Below are 19,190 nucleotides of genomic sequence, written 5' to 3'. Positions count from 1 at the left end.
TCTACATTACCTCTATAATTACAGGTATAGAATGGAATCTGTTAATTATTAAGGTCATTGGTAAAGCATAACACAATAAAGCATTCATTGACTCTTTAAAAAATTTTTAATGTTTATTCACTTTTTGAGAGATAGAGACAGAGCGTGAGTGGGGGACAGGCAGAAAGAGAGGGAGACACAGAATCTGAAGCAGGCTCCAGCCTCTGAGCTGTTAGCACAGAACCTGACGCAGGGCTTGAACTCACGGACCGCGAGATCATGACCTGAGCCGAAGTTGGCCACTTAACTGACTGAGCTGCCCAGGCACCCATCATTGATTTTTTTTTTAAATTGGAAAGTCACTTCTTTATAATTATATTTGTTAATAATACTCTACTTTTTCTAATCCTCTGTTCAATGACAAAGCATAATATACTTCAAGTTTTCATACTGTTAAATATTGCTAACACCCAACTTTTTCATGAAGCGAAAGTGAATTATTGTATGACTCAACCAAAGCTGTTTATGTGAAAATAATTTGGCTTGTGAGCCATCTAGGTGAGACAGAGCAGTGTTACCAGGCCAGTAAAGTTCTTCTTCATTTTCTCATGGTTACTGAGCTGTGGAGTATGGATACTCCTTTATAATTCTGCTGTTCAGAGAAATCCAGCCAACAGAACTTTTTTCCAGTTTTGCTCTTCCATTCACAGGTACATCTATTCTTTGAGTCTATCAACCAAAGTATCCATTTTGTCAACTTAAAACACTTTTGTCTGAGGCCAAGTGCTTAAGGTGTGGGACCTGCTCTGTTTTTAGGATGGAGAAATAAAATGTATATCCAAAGTGTTCCGTGCCAGTGGAGAAAAGAAGCCAAGAATGTAGGAAGTGGGACTTCTGAATCTGTGTGGTGCCTCAGTTTATATCATCTGCTGAACAGTTTTTATGTTGCTTTCTCACATTTTGTGTTCTAAATCACACATTTTGTTCTGAATCTTAAAGGCTTTGTGGGGATTGAGCTGGTTTTGGATTACTGCTTTGTAATATTCCTAAACAACTAAGAAAAATTAGTCACATTGCTTTATGGTTTTACTTTCTAGTTTCATAAACTTGAATGCATACTCTCAGAGAGATCTTATCTGAGCTGGCAAGTTGTTTCTTGAAAAGGGCACCCATATCCTGAAATTTTCCAGAAGCTCGGAGTCCTGACTTGCAGAGCAAGAAACATCTTTGTAGACTTTCCTTCTTGAAGGAGATAAAGCTTTGACTGGAATTTCATATATTCTTTAATATATGTTTAAGACTATTTCTTATTTTGTTCATTTGTTCATGAATTCATTCACTCTTTAAGAATTCATTGTGACCCTACTATGTCCCCCATGTTTGCCTAGCTGACTTGTGCTCATCCTGAAGGGAATGCTGGAAGGAAGTAGGGATAGAACAGGGAACACTTCCCTGCAAACAGCCCTTCAGCCCCAACCAAAGGATGAGCAGCAGTGAGCCGGGCAAAGGAGAGAGACAGCAGTGGTCCTGCACGGGATCTTGTATGAGGACTTGGGGTGGGAAGTGCATCCCGTATTTGAAGAACAAAGTGGCTAGTTGGATTGGTGCATGAACAAGGAGGAGAGCTGCCCCAGGTAGGGTTGGAAGGGCTGGAGGGCCTGCACTTAGTAAGGTAAGTCATGGTAAGGATTGTGAACTTCATTCTCTGTGCAGTGGGAAGCCACTGACTAGCTTTGAACTGGAAAGTGATCATATTTGCATTTAAAAAACATTCTAGGTACCACTTGAAAATAAATTGGGTTGAAGCAGGGATGGATAAGAGGAGTCAGTGAGAAGATTTTTTGGGGGAGTTCCAGGTAAATCGATGATAGTATAGTTAATTGGAGTGCTGGCTAGAAGTATAGACTGGAAGTATCCCCCTTCAGTGGGATTTGTTGATTAACTTGGTTTGAAGGGGAGAGGAGGAGGGGGTCATGTTTTCTGGTTTGAGACAGGAATGCTGATGGAGAATGAGGAAGTCTGGGTCAGACCTCAGAGTTGGGGGGATGTTAGAGGTAGATGATAAACATTAATAAATGGTACATGATAAGTTCTTTGATAGGAACATACCATGGGAGCTGGTAGTGTTACTGAATAGTTAGGAAACGTTTCTTTGTGATTTATGTGAATTGAAACTGAATGTCTAAGAGTCACTATGAGAAAATCTAAAGAGCTTCTCAGCAAGTGGGCACAGCAAAGACAGATGACCCCAGGCAGGAGTAAGGTTGGCATGTTTAAGAAGCAAAAGCCTTTGGCTTCTGGGATTGGAATTAGGGAGAAGTTATAGGCCATGTCCTGGAGAAGCAGGCAAGGACCATGCCTTGTCAGGCTTTGTGGGGCATGGTAAGAAATTTGGGATTTATCCTTAATGTATCGAGACAAAGATGATGGAAGGTCTTGAGCAGGGGAATGTCATGTTCTACTTTATATTTTATAAAATAGAACCAGCTGCTATGTGGAGAAGAGGTTGGGCTAAGGTTGAAACAGGGAGACAAATTTGAAGCTTATGGATGTAGTGCAAATGAGCAATGATGGTTTGGGGTATGGGTGTGGTGGAGATGAAGAGAGCTAGATGAGTCCATGATGTGTTTGCGAAGTGAAGTCAGTGGGACTTGGCAATGAAAAGGATGACAAGATTGAAGGGAGAAAAAAAGAGGGGTCTAGAAACACTCCTAAGATTTTGGCTTGAACAAGCAGGATGGTTCTGCCATTTACTAAGATGGGCAAGTCCAGGGAGAAGCAGATTGCAGAGAGAAGTTAACTTTCTGTTTTGCACATGTTAAGTTTGAGGTGTCTATTAGATAGATATCCTTGGTTCACATTCAAGAGGGCTGTTGGGTGCAAGTGTGGACTTTAGGGAAGAGGTCCAGGCTGGTGCTGGAGGCATTTGGGAGTCACTTACTTTTAGTTTCAGGTTCAAAAGAGTCCCTTTGTGCTGAGCTGTAGATAGGAGTCTAAAGTGTTAATTAGTTTTTCCAGCTACATTTGTACCTAATTTCATGATTGCCATTGAGTTGTACTCTTACAAAATAAAAAGAAGAAAAGAAAGGAAAGGAAAACCATTTAAAATGTACCATATAAAAACTTAACTTGAGGTCTACTCTGATGATTTGTAACTGTTATAGAGAGATTAAAGTGATCTAAATCATGAAAAACCATATCCCAAGGGTTAGGCATCTATACAAAGTAGACTAATAATCCACTCCATATTTAAAAATTTTTAAATATTTATTTATTTTTGATACACACAGAGAGAGACAGAGCATGAGTGGGGGGATGGGCAGAGAGAGAGGGAGACACAGAATCTGAAACAGGCTCTGGACTCTGAGCTGTCAACACAGAGCCTGATGCGGGGCTCGAACCCACAGACTGTGAGATCATGACCTGAGCCGAAGTCGGACGCTCAACCGACTGAGCCACCCAAGCGCCCCTAATCCACTCCATATTTAGAACTTCATCTGATTCCAGTTTGTGCAGATTATATAGTAAGCATATTAAATATGTAGATGATAGTAAAACTATGATTTTAACATTAATGGCAATCTTGGGCATGCTAAGCGTAATTGACATATCAGTAGTATGCAGTTAAAAATGCTAAAGTTGAATAATACTATTATTTAGGAATTATCTTCCAACAGGGAAGAATCTTCTCATTTCCATTTTTGTCATGGCTATGACTTCAATCACGGTGGCTGTTGTTGTTAGTCAGGAAATGTGAGTTTGCTATTTGTTTGAGTTTTAATTCAAATACAAATGCTAATACAAGTGATAACAGTTTCTCTGAAGGTATTGCTGCCAGTTAGGCAAGGTGTGTGGGAGAAAGACTTGTTTAAAAAGAGTTTTGTTGCTCTAGTTTCCCAGAATATTCTAAACATTTGCTGTTTTTTAACCAGCAGCAGGATATATAGATTCATTTCTCTTTAGTTACATGTTCATTTTTTAGTCAATTGTGGTTGTGAACCTAAAGAAGTCATTTCACATCTTTCTATCTCTTTGTTGTCATCTCTTACTAAGTGAGCTGATGGATTGGCACAGAGCCATTTTAAACAACCTTAATGTTCTTTTCAGCCCCTCCCTTCCAGTGGAATGTCATCTATCTCATGTGAGCCAAATGAATTTTGTTTCATCATTTAGTGTTTTCAGGTTTTGTTCCTCCTCCAGCTATCTCACACCAACTTGGAACATGGCGCCACTGGAATCCACTTTTTTTTTTTAATGTTTATTTATTTTGAGAGAGAGAGAGAGACAGAGACAGAGACAGAGAGAGAGCAAGGGCGGGGCAGACAGAGGATTCAAAGCGGGCTCTGCGCTGACAGCAGGGAGCCCAATGTGAGGCTCAAACTCATGAACCGTGAGATCATGACCTGAGCTGAAGTCGGATGCTTAACTGATTGAGCCAACCAGGCGCCCCTCCACTTTTTTTTTCATTTAAATTTTATTTAGTTAACATACAGTGCAATACCGGTTTCAGGAGTAATATTCAGTGATTCATCACTTACATACGATACCCAGTGCTCATCACAAGTGTCCTCCTTAATGCCCATCACCCATCTAGCCCATCCCCCACCCACCTCCCTCTCTGAACCCTCAGTTTGTTCTGTCTTTAAGAGTCTCTTGTGGTTTGTTTCTCTCTTCTATTCCCTGACCACCCCCCACCTTTCCATATGTTCATCTGTTTTGTTTCTTAGACTCCACATATGAGTGAAATCATATGGTATTTGTCTTTTTCTGTTTGACTTATCCTGTTTAGTGTAATACATTTTGGCTCCATCCATGTCCTTGCAAATGGCAAGATCTCATTCTTTTTTGATGGCTGAGTAATATTCCATTGTATATGTGTACCACATCTTCTTTATCTATTCATCAGTCGATGGACATTTGGGGTCTCTCCATAGTTTGGCTATTGTTGATAATGCTGCTCTAAACATTGGGGTGCACGTACCCCCTTTGAATCTGTATTTCTTTTTATCCTTTGTGCAATTACTGGGTCATAGGGTGGGACCCACTTTTGTATTTTCTATCTGGATATCCCACAATCATCCTTAATTATTTGTGGATGGTGTACTATTTTATAGTTTTGTGGCTCACTATTTATGATAATTCTTATTTATTCAGAAATCCCCCATATTAGTTGCCTATAAGATGTGAAGTTATAGTTAAAGCATGGGATTAAAAACATGTCTTTGAACATACTAAATCCTCTCTGTAAGAGTTAGCTAGAAAGGTTATTTGTGCATGAAACCCTTTATATGTGTTTCCTTCCTGAGTTGCCAAAAGGATTTATTTAAAGGAGATTTTATCTGAAGTCAGTCCCTCATATAGGGGTTCTTGGACCACATGGTCTACTCATGATCTTGGCTGAATCATGTGAGTGTGGCACATTGCCCTTTAGCATCTATCTTAGTTTAGATTGTTCTTCCCCTTAATCAGGAATGAAGATCTTCCCAGAGTGGTTTTCTGCCGTATTGTTATTCTACAGTCTTCCACAGTTGTTTGTGTGATAGGGATACTGCACTGTTTACAATGGCTGAACATTTAGAACACCTTTGGATTTTGCATGAGGTCCGAGTTGTGAAGTAGGTGTAACCTATTTTCTAGAGTTCCAAGTCTTCCAACTCCTTCCCTCTCCCCATCTTTCCTTTCCCCCACCTCAGTAGCACCACCTGCCTCTCATTTTCATCCTCAGACACCTCTGGTTCCTAGTTCCTGTTCCTAGACAAAGCCTCTTTGTCCCCATTAAAAGTTGCTGTCAGCAAAGGATCTGAACATATTTATAGATGGTAATAAATGTGTGAATATTGCTTAAAATAGTTGTGTTAAGGAGAGTTTGCACTTTCAAGCCATAAAAAGTCTTAGAGTACAGTGATGAACAGCTGACTGGGCAGTTTCAGGAACAATTGGCACTGTCCTTAGCAGCAGGACTCAGTCACTGCAGACCTCAGTGGACTTCTCTGCCATCCTGTGAGCCTAAGCTCATTTAGTGGACTCTGCCACCAGCTGGGACCTGACCTAAGGTGGCTCTGTTGCAATCCCACCCTTGGAAGGCTGTGGGGGAGCCTTAAGTCACTCAGGAGCAATGGCTGGAGATTGTTCCTTAGCAGGATAGTCCAGAGCATTCTAAATAATGATGTAGAACTTGTGATAGTGCACCACAGACTAAGTGGCCATGGTTTTTGTCTCTGGTTTTTGGATGAAAACAAATAAGATGCTGTCCAAGATTCTTGTGAAGAATATGTTATATACATGAGTGCACAGCACCAGAACATCTATATAAATATTCTATTTTCATTTATGTTTTTAAGGACGTTTTACAATAAAACATTTGAATTATTTTGCATACCTCCCTTTCAGCTCCATGTTGTTCATTGGAATTCAGACAAATATCCCAGCTTTGTTGAGGCAGCTCATGAGCCAGATGGACTAGCTGTTTTGGGAGTATTTTTACAGGTGAGAATACACTGATTTCATTTTAAATAATTGATCAGTCATGTTGGATAAAAAGTTTCAGTCATGGAGAAGATAAGTCTACCACTTTAAAAATTTTTTTTTTCAACATTTATTTATTTTTGGGACAGAGACAGACAGAGCATGAACGGGGGAGGGACAGAGAGAGAGGGAGACACAGAATCGGAAACAGGCTCCAGGCTCTGAGCCATCAGCCCAGAGCCCGACGCGGGGCTCGAACTCACGGACCGCGAGATCGTGACCTGGCTGAAGTCGGACGCTTAACCGACTGCGCCACCCAGGCGCCCCTAGTCTACCACTTTTAATAGTAAACTCATTCTAACCTTAATGTTTTCCTTTTGCAATTAATATTAAAAATTTATGTATTAATTTATGATTCATCTAATAGCCCACAACTACCTTAGGAGATTTGTCTTCTGTTTCCTCTTATTGTCCATTGATCATTTTATGTGGGTAGAAACAGCAGCAGCAACAACAACAATAATAGTAGCAGGAATAACACTAACATTCTGAGAAGAAGATCTTTATTGTAGGCTCTTATTGTAGGTTTTATTGTAGGCTCTTCCTGATTGCACAGTCTTTAGAGATAACAGTCAAGTTCAAGTTCCTGATTTCTTGAAGCACTAGTTTTACCACAATGGTTTGTTGTCTCAAACACACTGACCAGTTTTTTAAAAATTTTGTTGTAGTTTCATTTGTCTAATATTCACATGGGATTAGGCAAGTATCATTGTTATAATACCCGTGGGTGGGTTGGGCTCCCACTGCACCGCATTCTTGCAGGGCGTGCACTTCTGCTTTGCCACCGACTCTGTGTGTGATGTAACTCGTTGGGGCTGGGACTGGGGGAAGCCCAGGGCAGAAGGGAGGGAGGCATGAATGGCAGCGGCTCCCTCCCTTTGGCCACCAAGTCTGCTGGTGGCAGTGGAGTCCAAGTGAAGCAAGAGATTATACTTTCATCCTGAAGGACTTAAAACCTTCAGGTCTATTCAGGACATCCCTAACAATGAAAAGAGTTACATCTATCTTTCTGATGATTCCTACTCATGACAATATATCGTTTTGGTTCAGGACCTCAAATCATTTTAGGTTGAGAATGGGAGATGTTTTCTTTTAATACTTTGATGTCACAAGAGTCTGTTTAGATGTAGGGTCTGAAGGTCACATCTGGTTGAATTGTGCAAGTATTATGTTAGAGTTTCCTAAGCAAGTTTTCTCCTAAGTTAACCTGTACATTAAACCTTCATAAAGCTAAAGAATATGTAGCTGTTACTACTCGTTTTAGAATCAAACTTATAATTCAGCCAAGGAGCCCTGTAACATTATCTTGTTATTCACATTCTCTGGCATGCTAAAGCCAGCAGGTAAAAGACAGATTCATTATAGAACAATAACTGTTTGTTCTGGGTTGGCAAAGGTTTTTCAAAAAAAGGGTTAAAAAAAAAGTGACTGGCATGGAGTGAATCAGATCTGTTCTGTTAACAACCATTTCTTTTGAAATTTCATGCTTTCAGATTGGTGAACACAATTCTCAACTGCAAAAGATTACTGACATTTTGGATTCCATTAAAGAAAAGGTACAATAAAATACTATGTGCTAATGACTTGTTCTCTCCTGAATTCTCTTACCTTCTTTTAATAACTTAGACTTTGGACATTGGATATGTTATCTGCTTTGAAGCAGGTTTGGAACACACTTGACCAATAGAGCAGAATTAACCTATTGCCAAGTGTGTTTTGAAAATTATGAAGGGGTCTTAAATTATCTAAAACCATTACTAATAAATCTATGCATACTTAGTTTCTCATATTGGAGTTTTGCACAATAAGCATTTAGTTGCAGCACATTTCAAACAAATCTTGTGCTTCTTAAATAAATTTAGGTAATGTGCTGCTTCATGTAAAATTTTTAGATTAAGGCAGATACTTTTTTTAAAGATACAAAGGCAGATACTAAATAATTCCATGAGTTAAAGAATTCCAGTAAAATCGTATTTCATGGGATGTATGTTTTTTTGAGGTCTGTGTAAAGCTATCCCATTGTAATTTGTAGGAATTCTTTTTTTTCCACTAGGGTAAACAAACTCGATTCACGAATTTTGACCCATTATCTCTGCTTCCTCCGTCCTGGGACTACTGGACATACCCTGGTTCCCTTACGGTCCCACCTCTTCTTGAGAGTGTCACATGGATCGTTTTAAAACAACCTATAAATATCAGCTCTCAACAGGTATGTCACTGCTTCAAGGTTGATTCTGATTTACTAGAGGAAACGGGACTGAAACTTTTTTAAAAAATAAAAACCCTGCCCTTAATTTCTGCTGCATTATGAAGCCTATGTTTTCCCTTCATTAATCAGATGGGTGGTTGGACCAGGTAAAACTTGTGTCCCTTTCTTATTTGACCTCCTATGATTAGATGATTTCTCTCCCAGTTGTTAGAAATGCCATGTGCATACAGACACTGAGGAAAGTGAAGTGGCTTTAAAGGCTATAATTGTTTTCTTTTTTGGTCTGAGATATAAACAGGCTGGGATATAAATGAGCAAATCAGGAGAGAGGCTACTCTTTTTTTTTTTTTTTAATATGAAACTTATTGTCAAATTGGTTTCCATACAACACCCAGTGCTCATCAAGGGGACTTTCTCCTTTTTGACCTCAGTCCCTAGACCTGCTCCTCCTACAAATTTGACATTCAGAAAGTAAGCAGTGAGAACAACAATGGATCTTTAGGCTTTTGTTGACAGAACTTTTGTGGGGCTGCTTGAGGGACTTAGAGGATTTGCTAAGGCGCTATTTGAGCATTTGCACCCGTGCTGTTTTAGTGAAGACATTTTCTCACTTGTTTTTCTGAAAAACATATTGAGCCCCCACGATAAGCCAAGCAGTCTGCAGGCTCAAGATGTCTTTGGGCCTAGAAACTCTGCTCATATCTACAATCTGTGTGACTAACCAATCTGACAGGTGGATGCTATATCTTCTGGGATGCTGTGCTTAGTGGGTTTTATTTTCTTTTTGTTTTCCTACTTGAATTACTTGCTGCAAAATCTGAATAAGAACATAGTCTAATAATTTTTGCAGCTGATAAAGCACTTCTATTTTGGGCTAGCCCACCTTCCTAGCTGTTTATTTTTTTCCCCCAATCAAAGACTAGAGCTGGTTCACCTTTTCCAAGGTCATGTCAGATAACATTTCTCCTTGGCATGTTGAACACATCCAACTTCTGTTGGCCTTGTCTTTAGGATTAAAGCCAAATAATACTCTGGAACATACTAATTAAAACGTTTTGTAAAAGTTGGGATTGAAGTCCAGAGTTTGACTGACATGGAAATTCCTGTGACTTTTTCCAATCATGAATAAGGTGCATTGTGTCATAAGAAAAATGACCTGTCACTGATTCGGTGGCCTTAGTAATGGAGTACATTTTTCTTTCCTTCATGTGTTAAACTGTTTACTTTTACATTCCTTTGTTAAATTTGAACATAAGATAGTAATAATAGGAGCTCATGTTCTTCCTCATGTTTTAAGGATATTTTTATTTCTTAAAGCCACTTGGAAAATAACTTTTTAAAATCCACCTGCCATTTGGAAGAGAGTATGTTAAAATATATAATTTAGTTCCTTAAAATGCATAAGACTAACCTAAACAAAATGACTTGCTGTAGGGGCACTTGGGTGCCTCACTTGGTTGAGTGTCTGACTCTTGATTTCTGCTCAGGTCATGATCTCACATGCGATCGAGTCCTGCCCTGGGTTCCACACTGAATGTGGAGCCTTGTTGAGATTCTCTATCTCTCTGTCTGTTCCTCCCCTGCTCTCGTGCTTGTGCTCTCTCTCTCTCAAAATAAATAAATAAACATTAAAAAAAATGACTCACTGTAAAGTTAGGAATTGTGACTAGCTGTGGATACACTGCTGTGTCTTATTTAGGTCTCAATTAATTAATATTAAGTATTAATGGGGTATTTATATGGTAGAATATATAAAATAATAGCTATATTTTAGAGCTTTAGTATGAATGATAATTCACTGTGATCTACTTACATTCACTTAAATCTATAGTAGGAGTACTTTCAGACATTTTCTAACCAGATGGACATGATTATCTGGGTAATAATCTAAATTTTTATAATATGACATTATGGTGATTTTAAGAATTAAAGAATGAAGCAAAAGATATTTTAAAAGTCCAATCCCAGTGTAACCATGAGAAAAACATCAGACAAAGCCCAAATGAGGGACATTCTACAAAACAGCAGGTCAGTGCTCCTCAAAACTGTCAAGGTAATCAAAAGCAAGGTAAATCTGAGAAATTGTCATCAAGAATGCTGAAGGAAATATGACTACCAAGTGTAATGCTGTTTCCTGGTGAGATCCTAGAACAGAAAAAGGTATTAGGTAAAAACAAAGGAAATCTTAATAAAGGATGGACCGCAGTTAATGGTAACATATTAATATTGGTTCACCAATTGTGAAAAATGTACCATGTAATGTAAAATATTAATAATGGGGGAAATTGAGTATGAGGTATATGAGAACTACTCATACAATCTTTTTAATAATTCTGTAAATTCAGAACTGTTCTAAAATAAAGAGGTTATTTAAAAAAAATCCAGGGGCGCCTGGGTGGCTTGGTCGGTTAAGCGTCTGACTTCGGCTCAGGTCATGATCTCACGGTCCGTGGGTTCAAGCCCCGTGTCGGGCTCTGTGCTGACACCTCAGAGCCTGGAGCCTGTTTCAGATTCTGTGTCTCCCTCTCTCTCTGCCCCTCCCCTGTTCATGCTCTGTCTCTCTCTGTCTCAAAAATAAACGTTAAAAAAAAAATTTTTTTTTAAAAATCCAAAGCCTGAGAGAGTCGAGATGATTATTCAGTTATCTGTTTCCTGTAAAGTAAAATGAATATGTCTTTTGTGTATACCACTTGAGAGTTACTTTCCAAACGATAATTTTTAATCTCAACTTTGGCAGCTGTTTATTTTTGAAGTCCCTGAGGCACATTGTTTTATTTATTTTCCAATTCTACCATATAATGTCACTAGCCATGAAGATTAAATTCTTTTTTTAGTGAGTTAGTGCCAAATTTTTTTTCTAGGTCTTTCTACTGCTATTTCTTGCCAAGTCACTGTTTGACCAAAAAGGCAAATCAGACAGTTTTCATTTTCTTTTATTTGATTCAAGCCCATTTTTGTCCCCAGAGTCACTTATTGAAATGCTTGATTTAATTGCCAGGCCAGTAAACAGATATGCTGTTTTCAGATAGTTTTGATAACAGATCCATCATTCTCTTTGGAAGGCTAAGCTAACTTTTCTGCCAAGTTTCTTAGGGTTATCCTAAATTATCTAAATTGGCTTACTCATCTGCTGAATTCAGTGTGCAGAATACTTGGTTTTAATTCTTTGCTCTATTTTTTAAAAAAAATCTGTCTTATTTGTTATGATCTTTGCATACAATAAAATTCATGAATTTTAGTGTGCAGTTGATTTTGTTATTGTATATTACTGTGCAGCAACCACTAGATCAAGATATGAAACAGATCACTTGGCCCGAAAATTCTCTTGCGCTCTACCTCCTTCCTCAACCATGGCTCTGGGCAGTCTTTGAGATGCTGTTCCTAGGATTCTGCTTTTTCTAGAATTTTATTTAAATGGAATCAGACAGTACATAGATTTTTGCATTTCTACTTAGCATAATGTTTTTAAGATTCACTGACTCTTACTAATATTCTATGATATGGATATACCACATTATTTTATTTTATTTTTTTATCAGTTTATTTTTTTATTATATGATATTTATTGTCAAATTAGTTTCCATACAACACCCAGTGCTCATCCCAAAAGATGCCCTCTTCAATGCCCATCACCTCCCACCCCTCCCCTCCCTCCCACCCCCCATCAACCCTCAGTTTGTTCTCAGTTTTTAAGAGTCTCTTATGCTTTGGCTCTCTCCCACTCTAACCTCTTTTTTTTCTTTTTTTTTTTCCTTCCCCTCCCCCATGGGTTTCTGTTAAGTTTCTCAGGATCCACATAAGAGTATACCACATTATTTTAAATCTATTTACCAATTGATGGACATTTGGGTTGCTTCCAGTTTGGAATAATAGCTATCCATATTTGGGTGTTAGGAATAATTGTCATATATTTTTTTGTGGACACATGTTTTCACGATTTGTGGCAGTACCTAACACTAGATTTACTAGATCATGTGGTAAATTCATGTTTAATTCTCTAAGGTACTGCCATATTGTTTTAAAAAAAATTTTTAATGTTTTTATTTTACTTTTGAGAGAGAGAGAGAGAGAGGGAGACACAGAATTTGAAGCAGGCTCCAGGCTCTAAGCTGTCAGCACACAGCCCTATGTGGGGCTTGAACTCACAGACTGTGAGATCATGACCTGAGCCGAATCAGACACCTAACTAGCTGAGCCACCCAGGCACACCTGCCATCTTGTTTTTTAATGTGGCTGTTCCATCTTCCATTCTCACCAGCAATATATGAGATTTCTAGCTCTTCCACATCCTTGTCAGCAGTTAGTGTTGTCAGTCTTTTTTAACTTTAGCCATTCTAGAGGTTATATATGATTTCTAATTTGCATTCATCTGATGACTAGTAATGTTGAGCATTTTTCTTATGTTTATTGACTACGTATATCTTTTTTTGATGAAATACCTGTTCAAATCATCTTTTCCTTTTTGAATTGGGTTTTGTCTTTTCATTATTGAATTGCAAAAGTTCTTTATACAATCAGGATAAAGCCCTTTTTAAAATACATGTTCTGCAAAGTTTTCTCCTAGTTTGTTGCTTGCCCCCCCATTTTTAAAACTATGTCTTTTGAAGAGCAAAAGTTCTTAATCTTGATGTAATTCATTATTATCAACTTATTCCTTATAATTTGTGCTTTTGATGACCTGTTTAAGATTTCTTAAATCTAACTATATGCCTCCAAATATTTTTTTCATACTTTAATAGTTGTAGCTCTTACGTTTAAGTTTTTGATGACTTATGACTTGAACTTTTATGTATCCTGCACCCCATTTTCTCATTCCTTTCCTTCTGATATTTCAATTATGCATACTTTAACCTTTTAATATCATCTAACACATCCCCGAGGTTCTGTTTCTTTAAAATAATTTTTTAATCTCTGTTCTTCACCAGAGATAATTTCTACTTATCTATATTCAAGTTCATTTGCTCTTTCCTCTGTCATGTCAATTTGACTATTAAGTCTATCTAGTTAATTTTTTTGTTTTAGCAATTCTATATTTTAGTTCTAAAATTTTATTTGGTTCTCTTTTATTATATCTATTTTTCTTCTGAGACTTACCACTACTCTGCTAAGATTTCTCAAGCATTAAAATGATGCTTTGTTTAACATATGACCCTCAGGTAGTTAAAATACTCATTTAAAAATCCTTGTAAATTCAGGGGCCCCTGGGTGGCTCAAGTTGGTTAAGCATCCAACTTTAGCTCAGCTCATGATCTCGTGGTTTGTGAGTTCGATCCCCACATTGGGCTCTGTGCTGACAGCTCAAAGCCTGCTTCAGATTCTGTGTCTCCCTCTCTCTCTGCCCCTCGCCTGCTCACACACACACACTCTCTCTCTCAAAAAGAAATAAACATTAACAAAAAACTTAAAAGTTAAAAAAAATCCTTGTAAATTCCTAATTTGGTTCATCTTGGGTGTGACTGTTGATGTTGTAAATAACTTTGCTTATGTCACTTCATAAGCAATGGAGTTGCTTATTTGGAGAAGGTGTTCCATTTTCTTGCCTCTTGGCATGTTAAGTAATTTTTTATTGTATTCTAGATGTGACGAACATTAAGTTGTGGACATTCTGGATTCGGTTATCTTTCTCTGATGAGCACTTTTTCCTCTGTGCTAGCAGGTAATTTTTTTGGTAGGGCTTGAACTTCAGGTTTTCGTTCTCACACAGCAGCTCTGGTCTCAGTACAGCCATGTGTGGTTCTTGGGTGTAGAGTTGATGACCCCCTCTGCCTCTATCCTTGTAACACCAGTGTGCTCCATTGCACTGTGTGCACCTTGCAGACTCTTCTCAGCTCCGGGTGAAAAACTGGAAATCAGAACTCACTTATAGAGCTCCCATCTCTCCTTCAAGTGAGCATAAACTCCCCACCTGAGTCCCTCTGCTTCTGTTCACTCTCCAGTACCTGTGACTAGTTGCTTTTTGTATTACATCTGGGTTTTAGTGTTGTTTTCCACAGGGAGGTTGTCTGCAGTCCAGCATATCTGGAAGCAAAGTTCTAACATCCTTTTTAAATAGTAAAATGTTACATTTTGTAATTAATGATAATGATCTAGGAATAGTTTTCTTAGCTTCTGCATCTTTAGGCTAAATGTGAAATGGGGAAAGAATCCATTTGCTTGAACATTGATTTTGACTTGATATAAAACTGTGTATAGTTAGCTTTGAAATTAAAGTTCTAAATTATAGGAGACAGTACAAGTCAATTCTAGAATCGTTTAATAATTGCTAATTCTTATAGGGCATAATACACAAAATTACAAAGAAGTGTTAAAAATGTCCCTTATCCTCAAGTAGTTTGTAATCTGATAGACAAGATAAAATAAATGCATAAGAAAGGATATCACAATGGCTGTGCTTGGTACATAAGAGATATAAAGTGTAAGGATGTTTAAAAAAGGAGAGACTTGGCACAAAAACAGACACATAGACCAATGGAATAGAATAGAAACCCCAGAACTAGACCCACAAACGTATGGCCAACTAATCTTTGACAAAGCAGGAAAGAACATGCAATGGAAAAAAGACAGTCTCTTTAACAAATGGGGCTGGGAGAACTGGACAGCAACATGCAGAAGGTTGAAACTAGACCACTTTCTCACACCATTCACCAAAATAAACTCAAAATGGATAAAGGACCTGAATGTGAGACAGGAAACCATCAAAACCTTAGAGGAGAAAGCAGGAAAAGACCTCTCTGACCTCAGCCGTAGCAATCTCTTACTCGACACATCCCCAAAGGCAAGGGAATTAAAAGCAAAAGTGAATTACTGGGACCTTATGAAGATCAAAAGCTTCTGCACAGCAAAGGAAACAACCAACAAAACTAAAAGGCAACCAACGGAATGGGAAAAGATATTTGCAAATGACATATCGGACAAAGGGCTAGTATCCAAAATCTATAAAGAGCTCACCAAACTCCACACCCGAAAAGCAAATAACCCAGTGAAGAAATGGGCAGAAAACATGAATAGACACTTCTCTAAAGAAGACATCCGGATGGCCAACAGGCACATGAAAAGATGTTCAGCGTCGCTCCTTATCAGGGAAATACAAATCAAAACCACACTCAGGTATCACCTCACGCCAGTCAGAGTGGCCAAAATGAACCAATCAGGAGACTATAGATGCTGGAGAGGATGTGGAGAAACGGGAACCCTCTTGCACTGTTGGTGGGAATGCAAATTGGTGCAGCCGCTCTGGAAAGCAGTGTGGAGGTTCCTCAGAAAATTAAAAATAGACCTACCCTATGACCCAGCAATAGCACTGCTAGGAATTTACCCAAGGGATACAAGAGTGCTGATGCATAGGGGCACTTGTACCCCAATGTTCATAGCAGCACTCTCAACAATAGCCAAATTATGGAAAGAGCCTAAATGTCCATCAACTGATGAATGGATAAAGAAATTGTGGTTTATATACACTATGGAATACTACGTGGCAATGAGAAAAAATGAAATATGGCCTTTTGTAGCAACGTGGATGGAACTGGAGAGTGTGATGCTAAGTGAAATAAGCCATACAGAGAAAGACAGATACCATATGGTTTCACTCTTATGTGGATCCTGAGAAACTTAAGAGAAACCCATGGGGGAGGGGAACAAAAAAAAAAAAAAAGAGGTCAGAGTGGGAGAGAGCCAAAGCATAAGAGACTGTTGAGAACTGAGAACAAACTAAGGGTTGATGGGGGGTGGGAGGGAGGAGAGGGTGGGTGATGGGTATTGAGGAGGGCACCTTTTGGGATGAGCACTGGGTGTTGTATGGAAACCAATTTGACAATAAGTTTCATATATAAATAAAAAATAAAATAAAATAAAAAAAAATAAAAATAAATAAAAAAAAAATAAAAAAGGAGAGACTATTTTATTGGAAAAATCAGGAAGAGACTTCATGAAAGAGCTGACATCTGGTCTAGGGAAAACGTGGTGACTGGTTCGAAGTAGTAAAGGAAAGGGAGCAATTTCAAGATGGAACACCATAAATAAGGCAAGTAAAGGAAGTACAGAAGATATGTGGGCAAGTTTGTACCTGAAGTTCTCAAGCTTTAGAGTACACAACAGTTACCCGGGGAAGCTTACCAAAATGTTGACCCTTGGGCCTTATCAGAATTTCTGATCCAGAAGGTCTGGGGTAGAGTTCAGCAACCTGAAGTTTTACGAATCACCCCAAAGTCTTTTCATTCAGATGCTCTGGAGCCACCCTTCATAAAACTGGCTTAGAGCAGAACCTGTGTGTGGTCATAATCGGAGATAATCTACTTAGTTAGAACCCGGTGATTCAGAAGCCAGGCTAATAAGTTTGTTTTGGGGGTCTTATTAGAGGTAGAAATATTACACATTTTAGAATTATATTTTGAAATATTTACACCTGAAACGATATGATGTTCAGAATCTGCTTCAATCTTACCCAGTTTGGGCAGGATGGGAGGTGGAAAGAGAATGAATGAGAATATGGGTGAAATGAAATTGGCTGTGTTAATGGTTGTTGAAGCTGGGTGATGGGTTTGTGGTGGTTTATTATGCTGCCCTTTCTACTTTTGTGTATGTTGGAAAGTTTCCATAATAAAAACTTAATGAAAAGACATTAGGGGAAAATAGGGGGGAAAAGAGATGCAGTAGTGGTTAGTTAGTATATGACTTATCTGCCAGACGGCTTATTTATTGAAACTTCCTAGCTGTCCCTCAAGTTCCTCATCTTTAAAGTGGGGATAATAGTATATCATTGATTAAATGAGATATGTATGTAAAGCACTTAGCACATTACCTGGCCTACCATGTTCTGTAAGAGATTTTATTTTCATTATTATCCAGCTTTGGCAGGCAGTGGAGTGCCATTAGACATTTGAGCACTGGAGTGACATAAGCAAAGTTATTTACAAAACATTAGAAGGGAGTATTTCTGCTTGCTGGGCTTGCTATATAAGGACATTAAAATTTGAGTATTAGAGCCAGGAAAAATAGCAAAACAGGTCATACCCACCTCAGACATCAGGCTGATCTGTGCAGACTGCTGCCAGGACCCCCGCAGATGCTATGAGCCTTAGTGACAGAGTGGCCGATTCTCTGTCTGCAAGAAGCCTGGGGTCCGGAAAGCAAGGAGACTGGTAGGGGCCAGCCAAGGATGTGCATTTTCTTGTGCAGAGCCAAGAAAAGCAAATCTGAGCAGACACTGGCAGATGTAGGTCTACCTAGCTGGGCAAAGCGATTGGGAGGGAGATCCAGAGCCAAAAAGGTCAGGGGTTTGGTGAGACATCAGGATAGGTTCAGAGAAAGATCTAGAGTAAATTCCAGTTTTACACCATGAGGTCAAGGTGTTGCAGAGGTAGGGAGCCATGATCAACTTGCAGAGGAGTTATAAGAAGGATGGGCGAGATAAATAAAGCCCAGGTTTTCAGAGGAATCAGCAGTTTCACTGGGAGGCAAGTCATGTTGTCCTAGGCCAGCAAGTGGGTGCCCTGATTCCAGATTCCGGATTCCTGCACAGCCACCTGGAGAGGTCACTCCAGACAAACCTGATCCGCATAGTCTGGGGAAAAACCTGGGTGTCTTCCCTATGGCTCCAGAGTTTAGATTTTATTTTCCTCTGCTGCTTGACTTCACCAGACAATTATTCAAGTCTCATCTGGCTTTAGCTATAATTTGGTCTAATGAAATATGAGTAACAGTTAAGTTGTAAATATTTGTCTTGCCCATATCTATACCTCTTAAAATATACCTTGGGGCGCCTGGCTGGCTTGGTCAGTGGAGCATGTGACTCGTGATCTCAGGGTGGTGGGTTTGAGCCCCACGTTGGTTGTAGAGATTACTTAAAAAATAAAATCTTAAAAAAAATAAATAATAAAAGATACCTCGAAGTATCATTTGTGGAGAGACCTGGCTGCTTGTATATGATGCATGAACTTATCTCCGTGGACTGTGGTTACAAACTGTTACCTGCTTATTGTGGAGCACCTCTGTCACCTCTGCCTCCCATCCTGGCCAGGGTTGTGCAAGAAATATTTTAGGCTTCAGTTAGAGATGAGGGAAGTATGGATCCCACTACTTCTCTGCCATGTAGGCCCACATCCTTTTAGGCTTCAGTTAAACGATGATGACAAACTTAATAGATGTATCCTAGTCTGAATCTACTTGCCTCTGCGATTAGGTGACTAACTCGGCTTAGACAATGGAGGCTTTCATTCTCAATAATGTAATAATTAGTCTTTGCTGAAGCAGAGCAGCAAAACAAACACCCAAAACTTACTTGTGTTAATTGACAATGTATCTTAGATGAACATTTTTGTGACAGTAGAATTATTCAGTTAGCAATCTTCATTTTACTACTGTAGACCAGTGCTAAATCTTGATAAAAAATATTAAATCACCAAGGAATTGGTGAATAATTTATAAATCCTGCTTATAATAGAAAACTTTTCAGCAATTAAAAGTAGTGACATAGGGGTGC

General features: G+C 38.8%; 1 protein-coding gene across 1 annotated transcript in view; it reads left to right on the top strand.

The window, feature by feature from the left end:
• The window catches only part of CA13 (carbonic anhydrase 13), a 35,157-nt gene that overhangs the window by 13,948 nt on the left and 2,019 nt on the right, over nucleotides 1-19,190 (top strand). The window contains exons 4-6 of the mRNA XM_025922704.2: nucleotides 6,370-6,465; nucleotides 7,998-8,060; nucleotides 8,558-8,713. Of these exons, the coding sequence (XP_025778489.1) occupies nucleotides 6,370-6,465; nucleotides 7,998-8,060; nucleotides 8,558-8,713 (315 nt within the window). The remainder of the gene's footprint in view (nucleotides 1-6,369; nucleotides 6,466-7,997; nucleotides 8,061-8,557; nucleotides 8,714-19,190) is intronic.

The sequence above is a fragment of the Puma concolor genome, chromosome F2 (assembly GCF_028749965.1).
Source record: "Puma concolor isolate L17-30 chromosome F2, mPumCon1.1.hap2, whole genome shotgun sequence".
NCBI lineage: Eukaryota > Metazoa > Chordata > Mammalia > Carnivora > Felidae > Puma > Puma concolor.
Note: the sequence above shows the minus strand (reverse complement) of the source record. Positions and strands in the feature narration are given on the sequence as shown.